An 11076-nucleotide genomic window follows, 5' to 3' on the forward strand; every position below is an offset into this window, starting at 1 on the left:
GTGGACTCCCCGGATGGAGCCTTCCCATGGCTTATGGTGGGCTTCTCGCCGATCCCGAACTCCCTCTTGGCGGATGCTCCCAACATCACTTCGAGTGGTTAGGCTCTAATGAAGCACCAGGCTCTGATACCAATTGAAAGTCGCCTAGAGGGGGGTGAATAGGGCGAATCTGAAATTTATAAACTTAAGCACAACTACAAGTCGGGTTAGCGTTAGAAATAAGAACGAGTCCGAGAGAGAAGGTGAAAAACAAATCGCGGGCAAATAAAGCGTGAGACACGATGATTTGTTTTACCGAGGTTCGGTTCTTGCAAACCTACTCCCCGTTGAGGTGGTCACAAAGACCGGGTCTCTTTAAACCATTTCCCTCTCTCAAACGGTCACTTAGATCGAGTGAGCTTCTCTTCTCAATCAAACGGGACACAAAGTCCCCGCAAGGACCACCACACAATTGGTGTCTCTTGCCTCGGTTACAATTGAGTATGTCACAAGAAGAATGAGAAAGAAAAGAAGCAATCCAAGCGCAAGAGCTCAAATGAACACAAATATCACTCTCTCACTAGCCACTATTGATTAGAGTTGTCTTTGGACTTGGGAGAGGATTTGATCTCTTTGGAGTGTCTAGAATTGAATGCTATAGCTCTTGTAATGTGTTGAAGATGAAAAACTTGGATACCATTGAATGTGGGGTGGTTGGGGTATTTATAGCCCCAACCACCAAAATGTGGTCGTTGGAAGGCTGCAGTCGCATGGCGCACCGGACAGTCCGGTGCGCCACCGGACACTATCCGATGTGCCAGCCACATCAGCAAGCCGTTGGGGTTCGACTGTTGGAGCTCTGACAGGTGGGGCCTCTGGGTTGTCCGGTGGTGCACCGGACAGGTACTGTAGACTGTCCGGTGCGCCAACTGCGCGTGCTCTGACTCTGGCGCGCACTGTAGCGCATTGAATGCGGTTGCAGTCGACCGTTGCGCGCGAAGTAGTCGTTACTCCGCTGGCACACCGGACAGTCCGGTGTGACACCGGACACTGTCTGGTGCTTCACCGGACAGTCCGGTGAATTATAGCGGAGCGGCCTCCCATTTTCCCGAAGGTGGCAAGTTCAGCGTTGAGTGCCCTGGTGCACCGGACACTGTCCGGTGCGCCAGACCAGGGTGCCTTTTGGGATGTCTTTTTCTCTCTTTGTTTGAACCCTTTCTTGGTCTTTTTATTGGCTTATTGTGAACCTTTGGCACCTGTAAAACTTATAGACTAGAGCAAACTAGTTAGTCCAATTATTTGTGTTGGACAATTCAACCACCAAAATTAATTAGGAAAAAGGTGTAAGCCTAATTTCCTTTCAATTACTACGAGCCAAACGCAACTGGAACAGATTAATTTGGAACTAAAATAATGAAGTTATGACTCTTCTAAGATTGGGACATTATTTTTGCACTAAAAATGATTTATGCATTTATTTTCATTGATTTCTCGGTTGCCTGGACTGCGGCCATGATTATAGGAAGGTTTAGGGGCTAAAGTATCAAAAATAGGACTTGATTATAATTATTTTCCACTGCTAGAGGATGGCGGGTTCAATCTGCGAAACAACAAAGGCTTTTCGACAAAGTAGCCACAGCGAAGGGTTATCCCGAATTTCAACCGTTGCGTCCCATCCGGACGACCCAGATTAGATCAAATCTATATGAACCGGTATGATGTTCAAGACACTCGGATCTCGATCCGATGGCCACAGTTTTATGATGCCAGACATACGCTCTCACCCCTTAGATCCAGATCGAATGGCTCTCAAGCACCCCCGCGAACGAGTATGAACACTTCTAATCTGAGCCGTTCGTCTAGGTCCAACAGCCAGTGGCCACCCCACCCCACCAACCCACGACGCCCAGACCGCTCGTGGCGAGCCGAGGCGCGGTGGCACCATTGCCTCAGACTCCAAACTCTCCTAGACCTACCTCTGAACTCCAACCCGTAAGATTCTAAGCGTAGCAGAGGTCAAAGCGAGCATAGGGGAAGGCACCTTACCGAGGAAGATGGCGCAGGCACTCCCACCCCCAACGCAGGGCGGATCTGTGGTGGTGTGTTAAATCCGACGAGCAATTGTGCTCGCCCCGTGTGTAGGCGTGCTTCCCAACCCGTGCTGTCGGGTTCTTGGTCCCCCTGCAATCCTTCGCGACCCTTATCCGACCCCCGAGCGACGATAGGGAAGGTGGGCAGCGTTGGCAACGAAAATTTCTCAGCTCTCTCTCCTCACAGCGTGGCGAGCTCTTGGTGTCTATGGCTTCTGGCGGCTTGGGTTCGGGACGATGAGGGAGCCGTGGGGTCGTGTAAATAGCCCCCCCTAGGAAAGGGGTTCGGCCGACTGCCCCGAGATCCGAAATCCCACCTCCCATGGCGACTTTGTTGATTCTGTTGTGACTGTGAGAGAAGAACACTGAAAAGTGGTCCCCTTGACGTCCGCGGCACCAGGCACGCGCGACCAGCTGAGGGAGGGTTTAGTGAGCGGCTGGCCACTCCGGACCCACGCGCCAGGGAGGAATCGAGCGCGCGCGTGGATAGGGGAGAATGGAAACCTGACACGAGGGTCCCTCGGGACATCGGCACCAGGCCGAAGAACGCGAGCAACGCAGGGAATGACGGGTGGCCCCACCAGTCGACGCACTCGCACACGCGACCAGGCATCCCCAGCTCACCTCATATGGGCTGCCTCGACCAATTCGGCCCAGATGGGCCAATACGCTTTGTCTTTCTTTTCTTTTTTCCTATTTTTCTTCTCTTTCTTTTATTGTTTTTATTTCCTTGTTTTGTTTCCATGGCTTCAACTTAATTTGAATTCATTTCAAAACCTGATTTCACAAAGTCAAATGCAACAATCCAAGAATACCAGCATGGGCCATGGGATGCACATTTATTTATTTAATGGTTATTATCTAACTTGATCCCTTTATTTGGAGATGCAAAAAGAAAAGGAAACAAAATAATCCCATATGGCTCCATAATTTTCAAGACTTTATTATATATAATTTTTTTATTCCATCCAAATTTTGGGCTTTACATGAGCACTGTTGGAGTGAAGGTCGCCTGCCCCCCTCGATCAGATTTCTTTAACATCAATTGAACAGGTTTTATCACAGATACAGGAAGCAAAGGGTACTTCGACCCGTATCGGAATCGAGGTCTTCGACCAGAGCTTCCGAAGGCATCGAAGCAAAGGGTCGCACTGTTCAAAAGGGGGCTCCTTGTAGCTTCGCGAAGGCGTCCTCACTGGCTCGGACAGTTCTGAACAACGACAGTCTCAGCGAAGTCGAAGACCCGACTTCATAAGGCGAAGGGTGTCGCGTGCGTGCGAAGGCCGCGCCGCCCAACGATGGGACACAGGCCGTGTTTTGTTGTCATTTGGGTCCATTTGTAAGCCCCTTCTTGAGGTAGGATCTGTAGTACGTTTAATCAGATTGTACTTAACATCGTTGTAATGACCCCGTAAGGGAGAATATTTCGAGGTTGTAGCAGGGAACCGGGAGCATAACAGTACTTAGGAGGGCACACCCACCTACTCGGTTACCTATAAATAGCCCCACATTGTACATTGATGGGGCACGCTTATCAGGACGCTACAGCTCCCTGCTTACCATTTTGTTGAGTACTTTTGTTCCCTCCTCTCGAGTGTTTGTGCCCACCTTACCTCGTGTCAGTTAACCCCAACAAGCACCTAATTTGACACCACTGGTACTGTCAGATAGTGTGGCATACTAGGCCAAACAGTTAAGCGTGTTAGCCTAGAAAATCCAATATTAGATATATTTGAGTTGAAGTCTTGATTCCTAACGAGATCCTCCGAAATTCTTGCGAGATTTTGTTGGGCTCCGCTTAGTAAAGGGTCTATACCTCCTCCTATAAATATAAAGGGTACGACCGAATAAAGGCACCACAATCAGTCTACAAACCAATTTATACATTTTTTTCTTAGTTTCTTAGATCTAGGTTTAGTTTTAGCTATAGTTGTAGTTTTATCGAACCTTAATCTTCACTTCTTTAGCTATGTGTTGTCTTGAGACATTTTAGGTGGTCTACCGACTCTAAAGCAACATTAGAGAGGGGAGGCGGGATCTAAGTTCTTTCTGAACTCTATGTGGCATAGACAATCCAGCACAAGTCTACAGACAATCAACCAGCTGACAGATCAAGCCCTAGGGTCGAGCAGTCCAATGTGTAACAGTCCCCAAGGTGTTGCATAACACGTGTCAACCCTAGGATCGTTAGTATTTGGTCCAAAAAGTTACCAAGCTTATGCTTAAACTTATCTCAAAACGGAATCTAGAACTTGATTATCTAAATATGTGTTTGGTTTAGCTTTCTGAACTACATTTACCAAAAAAATCTAAATCTCAACTAAAATAGATACAACAACAGAATAGATTGCTAAAAATATACATATTACAATAGTTCAATTTAGAATCACATTGTACCCCAATTTTTGCATGTTCATGTCATCCATATTATCTAGACATCATGCTTTACATAATCTACAATTATTTCAACCAACATATTTTAACTTCTCCACAACCGTCGGCTTGCAGCATATTTTAGCTCACAGCTAGAATCAGATTTTCAAAAATCTACAGAGCCACCATCAATGCATAACCAATCATCAGGCCATGAACTGTGCCAGCATGATGGTGAAGAGGTCAGTCGCAATCATGACTTGCCCTTAACAAAGCACCGCGGGGTCTAATGCCATTTGTCATCATAAAAGCATCCCGAAGATGTTCCACGGAATGACACAGGAGATAGACTCAATGCTTTTTATATTTAAATATTTAACATGCAAGATACAGATGAAACAGAGCAAACATGTACGGATTTCCCCTTTTTGATTTCCTTACTACCAATTGTTTGTCATGATCATACAACGATAAATCAGGTTCCACAAAAAAAAACTAGGAACCATAACCTCAAATGCCGCAAACAACCCTCGTCTTCTACTGCTCTAGATAAGCTTGGAACGACTTTGAGACAATGGTGCCAAAACCACGTTTGAGGAAGCACAAGTGACTACAACAGAGAAGATGACATAACGAACCACAAACCTACAATGAGCCAATGAGTTAAGACTCGAGACTCAAGAGACTCCCAAAAACCTATTTGCCATTATGTCTTATAATTTGTGTCAATACTCATGCAACATGTCATACAGGACAGGAACCGCTTTGACAAAAACCAACACATTCCCTATCTTCCAAGGTTCTTTTCTTCTACCTCATCAAATAGGTAAAACAATATAATTCATTCATGCTATATTGGAGGCAAAACCCAACTCCCGACAACACCTGCGACTTCATGCCTACCACCAGAGGCGGTGGGAGCAAGAGCCCAAATGATCCAACCGGCTGACCTTGAAGACTGACCACTTCCATGCAGCACCACTGGTGATGCAGCACAAGGACTGACCCTGCTGACTGGGACTGACATGACAAACACCTGAGACCAGACCAATGGGACCGAACCAAGGTTTTGGAGGACGACGCCACTACCCCAACTCTGACTAGCCCCAACCACTAGGCCAAGGCACAATGGCACAGCCGCCATTCCAAATGGGCATCTGCATGTACAATATCACATCAGAAATCACAATTTGCACAGCCATAGACCTTACACCACCCAAGTTTTGCTCAAGATCGCTAGAGAGCATACCTTCAGCCGAAGTTGAATCCACCTGATGGAACAGAGGGCTGGTTCCCAAAGTTGAAGCCATTCTGGGGATTGTCGCCAGAGGGCATGGCATCATCTTCCTCCTCTAGCCAGTAAGATTCGAGCATCTTGACAGCCTTCTCATATATCTCAGTGTTGTCATGGCTCTGTAGGTTCTCAATCTTGTCCAGGCCCTCAGCATCATCAATCATCTGTGCGTAAACATTGACATCGCCTGCACCAAGATTTTTCTCTGCCTCGCCAACTTTCAGGATGTTCTCAAGACCCTCCAAGCAAACTGTTACAATTCTGGGATCCGGGCAAACAAGCAGATCACAGAGTGGCTTAATGCAACCCTGGGCAACAAGGTACCTACATTTTATAAAGTAGCCAATGTTATCACAAATAAAAAATAAAATGATGAAGCACACTACTACAAATAACACAACGAACTAAGAAGATAAAGTTAAAACCAGATATTTACATACTTGATCTGATCATGTGTGCCACCAGAAGTGGCATTTGAAATTGCCCAGGCTGCTTCTTTCTTGATGTCAAATTCAGCAGTTTGCAGAAGTTGCACCAGAGGTGCAATTATGTTTGCATTAATCACGGCCTGCAGCCATATGAAAAGTAATTTAGGAAGAAACCAAACAGAATGGTGGAGTTGAATAAGAAGCCAACCAAACAGAGTGGAGTTGAATAAGAAAAACCAACAGGTGATATCATTGAAGTTACTGGGACTATGGGAGAAAATGTTCGTTTACTGAAATGAATTTCAAGTCACACATCAACCCTTCTTTGAAGAAATGGCATATGCTTAATCAAATCAAATATGCACATGATTATGGAGGACTTGATTCATCAATAGAACTTTAAGCACACAAACCTGAATCTGTTCCCTGTTACCAGCTGTGATGTTTGAGATTGTCCAGCATGCTTCTTTCTTGATGCTTTTCTTGTGGTTGGTGGTCAGTAGGTTCAAAAGGCATGGAAGTGCTTGATTGTCAATGACACACTGCAGGAAGGGCAAATAATAATGATAAATACAGAAACATTTAAGTTCAGTTGAATATGAAATGTCAATATGGTACAACAGTGTGGAAAGCTAATTTTGAAAAGATTATTTGAATGGAAGTCGCAAGGAATTCTTGTCATCAAGGCTGACATCCAATCCAATAGGACCAATTATATGGATAGTTGCAAGTAAGCTTAAGAACCTGTAATCATCAAGACCTACATCCAATAGCACCTGCTAAGCAGTACTGCAGAAGTGCATTTGTAGTAAACTAGCATTTGAACTATAAAAGAGAGAAGTTTCAAAAGAACTATAACCTTAGGTTTAACGAATCAGCCAATTGATTAAACATCAACTTAGTGTGTGTTTGTGTGTGTATGTGGATATTTAAAAAAAACTGCATCTCTACAGGAGATGCAATCAGGTGACTTAGTCTGGCAGAATAATGAATTGCATAGAGAGAGAGATGCAATGAAACTAAGGGCAGAAGTATACATACAAGATAGGGAGATAGACTAACATGTAGATATGAATGCAACAATATAATACATGTTTATTTCTTGCTAAACCAAAAATAATAATAATGATTCCAGTGTGTGTAGAAGTTTCTGTTCCATCCAATATTAATTTGACTGCTAGATAAGGTATCTAGCGGATATAAATTGTTTAATCTGCAGTCATTGACAAAAGAAGCTTTCACGTCTATTCACCAGCATGAACCCATATGGGCACCATGATTAATCTGCAACAATTTACAATGCTACCCAGGACAAGAAGCTTTCACATCTAGTCTAGGCCAAGGCCAGTATTGCACCTACATCACGGAATCAACAATCAAGAACATCATACAAGGGTAGACTAATTTGAACCAGTGTGATGGACTGGTGAAAACACACATTCTAATAACCAGAATACAGATAAATGTAGAAAAAAAGGAAAACATTAAAAAGAGGTCCAACATGCCAATTGAGTTTACCTGAGTCTGCATGTCGTCCCCAGTTACGATGTTACCCACCGTGCGCAGAGCTGGAATCAGTACAGAGGCTGAAGGATGCCTAAATAAAAGTTCAGGTGTTATGATCTCAATCATCTAGCATCATAAAACTTCAGAATGATACAAAGAGCAACATATATGAAAAGGAGCATTTGTAATTATACCCCTTTCTGGTCTTATGAAACCGGTCGAAAACGAATACTTATTCGAATATCAATTTTTTGGTCGTTTTTCTTTGATTGCGAATAAATAGCATATAGAATCTGTTGTACAAATTTGTATTCTTGTTTTTAACATTGATCTTAAAAATTATAAAAGATAAACCTCAAATTTATCATGTTTTCTCAAATGATAGATATAAAATTTGGATGCAGATACGTATACGAATTCTGATATTTGATTACCTTTTTGGGGTGTAGAGAGCAAATAATGCATAAAATACATTTATGCAAAAAAAAATATTCTTATTTGTAATAATGTGCTTGATAACATAAGAAAAGATCAGCATCAAATTTCATACGTACCTATTTTTAAAATATTAAATTTGTCTGAACTATTCGGATATCTACTTTCATACCTCCTTACAATTGTAATTTTACCCCTCATTTTTTAACTATGATTTTACCCCTCCATTTTGAAAATGAAGCTATGGCATACCCTTGCACCGTTACGTGCAATTGGCAGTGTTAATTCTGATGCGAAAAGACAAAAATGTGCATGCAATTTGTTGTGATTTTACCCCTCATTATATTATGTAATTGTGATTTTACTCCTATTTGGTTGCGCCAGTACAAAATAGGAAGGTAGTTCAAACCTTTCACCATTTCTTCTCATTTTTTATCACTAATTCTGATTTTCACTAACGACGTTGAGAGGGAGGGGCAAACGGTAGCTTCGTTTTAAAACAGATGGGTAAAATCACAAAGTTGAAAAACAGAGGGTAAAATCACAATTACAAGACCAACGAAGGGTATAATCACATTTGTCACTATAAAAATGCACTTACATCAGAAGTTCCACAAGGCGAGGGAACACGCCAGATTCAATAACAGCTTGGATTTTGTCATTAGTCCCATCAGATAGGTATGATAGAGCCCAACAGGCATCAGTTAGGACCTCCTCATCCTGAGAGTGGATAAGTTGCTGAAGTGCTGGCAATGCTGGTTTGACCTACTCAAGCATGAACAAAACAAACCAATATCATTTGAAGGACCAACTTTGGCCAAAACAACTGAAACAAATAATCCCAGATAGAAACCTGATCAAAGTTCGGTTGTGGCTTCCCACGGCAGAAGTTTGATAGTGTCCATGTGGCATTCCTCAGCATCGAGAGCTTAGCATGCTCATTAAGCTGTTGCAGCAAGGGGAATAGCCCACCATGGCCTAGCACCAGATCACGGCACTTTGGGGAGTCACCAGCAACATTACCTAAAGCCCATACAGCCTGCAAAACACAAAAAAAAAAGAACCTAAGCACCACTCTACATAAATCTCATATAGAAGAGTGTAACTATTGTAATTCAGTGCATGCCTGTTCACGAACATCCTCGCTATTGGAGTTGAGGAGCTTAACAAAGATGGGCACAGCACCACTCTCAACCACCACCTTAGTGTTCTCTGATGTGCCTGATGCAATGTTGGTGAGCGCCCATGCAGCCTCAAACTGCAGCATATGTTACATATAGCAAGTTGCTACTGATTAATAAGAGATAAAATGAAGTAAAGCCATGTGATTGATCAGGATGAGTGTTCCCAAACCTGGAGTTGTGGATGGTCCTCACGTGTAAGGAACTCAATGAATCGGGGCACGACTCCTGTGCTGATCACCTCTTCAATTGGGGGACTACGCTCTAGAGAAATTTGACGAAACTCACTCAGTTACAACTTAACTTTCACATAAGTTGCAGTGTGAATTAAGAAAGAAGTATCATGCACTCATCTAGATTTTCGCCAGCAAATGAGAACTCATCAATATTCACCAGCAAATACAAAAAAACACAGGATAATAACAGCTGCTATCTTGGAAGTACAAAAATATGAAAAGGGGCATGCGTCATGCAGCCTCTCCATGACCCTTTTTTAGACCATTCTCTCCGGTTTAAAAAATAATAATGAAACAAGTGTACATATATTATATATACATGGATGCAACAATAATGGCCAGAGCAGCAAGCAGAATACTACCGAAAAAAATAGAATAGTTGTTCATGAAATCAAATACTTAGGGAGCATAGCTTGTTTTCAAACTTCTGGGCATACATGTATGCACGTTGCAGAGGCTGAAGGGAAGGGTTTGTTTCTTTGAGGAGACAGTAAATTCAGAAAATTAGAGGTGCAACAGCTAATTTTGCCAGCTCGCAATCCACAAGTCAACCTTTACACGAGAGTTACCTGAAAACCCACAAATGACCATGCCCTCACGCATGGCCTAATACTACTCGACAAATCGCGCAAATCTCACCACCAAACTGTCCATCCGGAAAAGGTAACTGTACATAAGATCCGAACCTCACCTATGGAGAGCAGCTTCCTGAACTGCGTGGTGGCCTCAAGCTGCACAGTGGGGTCGTTGGAGTGAACGGCCTGTACCATCGCCGGCAAGCCATCGAGCTGCAGAAGAAGGCAAGGAGAAAATCAGATCCGAACCCGTCAGATCGAGTACCACCCCATCAGCCAAACCCTAACCAAGAAGGCGGATCAGATCGGAGCCAGAAAGAGCGAGCAAGGGGGCGCCGCACCTTCTGCTGGAGTGCGGTGGAGTGGCCCATCGGCGGCACGGCGCCGGCGGCGGGGAACCCATCGCGGCGCTTCTTCTGGAGGCTTTCCTCTCGCTTGGCCTTGCGGATGTCGACCATCTGGCCCTCGCGGCGGCGGCGGCTCTCCTCGGCGTCCACCGTCTGCTTGTAGTTGCCCTTCCGCATCTGCTCCCGCTCGCTCGGCCGGAGCGACATCGCGGCAAAACCCTAGAGGGACCCGGCGGTGGCGGGCGGGGAGTGGGAGCGTGGGCTGGTTCGCGCAGCCACGCACGCACGGCAAGACCGACCCGAGTACCCGACTCGATTTCGAATTGGGGAACGGGAAGGGTAAGAGGGAGTCGGAGATGGGGAGCTCTATATAGGCGGAGGCGGTGTTCCAACCGGGCCAGCAAACAAGAGAATGGGGGAGTAGGGCCAGACGTGCTCGTGGCTACCTCGGTTTATGGTGGGTCGTTTGATTTTTTTTTTTTTTTTACAGCAGGGTCGACATTATAGAAGATGTTTGATTTCTAAAAATAAAGTTTTAGTCTCTCTATTTTATTATATTTTAGTCTCTAAATTATTTAGGGTGCTTAATTTATATTGACTAATTTGTAGTCTCACCATTTTATTTTATTTTA

At 44.2% G+C, this 11076-nt stretch overlaps 1 protein-coding gene across 1 annotated transcript; it reads right to left on the reverse strand.

Annotated features, from left to right (window-relative positions):
- Window positions 1-4790: 4790 nt before the first annotated feature.
- LOC100273684 (Importin subunit alpha) lies at window positions 4791-10777 on the reverse strand. Its single transcript, NM_001148096.1, has 11 exons — window positions 10439-10777; window positions 10214-10310; window positions 9459-9550; window positions 9232-9363; window positions 8959-9144; window positions 8707-8870; window positions 7683-7761; window positions 6578-6706; window positions 6177-6304; window positions 5692-6060; window positions 4791-5599 (listed from the first exon to the last, which is right to left on the reverse strand). Exons 1-10 carry the CDS (start codon window positions 10649-10651, stop codon window positions 5694-5696), a joined length of 1587 nt encoding a protein of 528 aa, NP_001141568.1. The 5' UTR covers window positions 10652-10777; the 3' UTR covers window positions 4791-5599; window positions 5692-5693.
- Between the last annotated feature and the right edge of the window lie 299 nt (window positions 10778-11076).

The sequence above is a fragment of the Zea mays genome, chromosome 6, assembly GCF_902167145.1.
Source record: "Zea mays cultivar B73 chromosome 6, Zm-B73-REFERENCE-NAM-5.0, whole genome shotgun sequence".
NCBI classification, from domain to species: Eukaryota; Viridiplantae; Streptophyta; class Magnoliopsida; order Poales; family Poaceae; genus Zea; species Zea mays.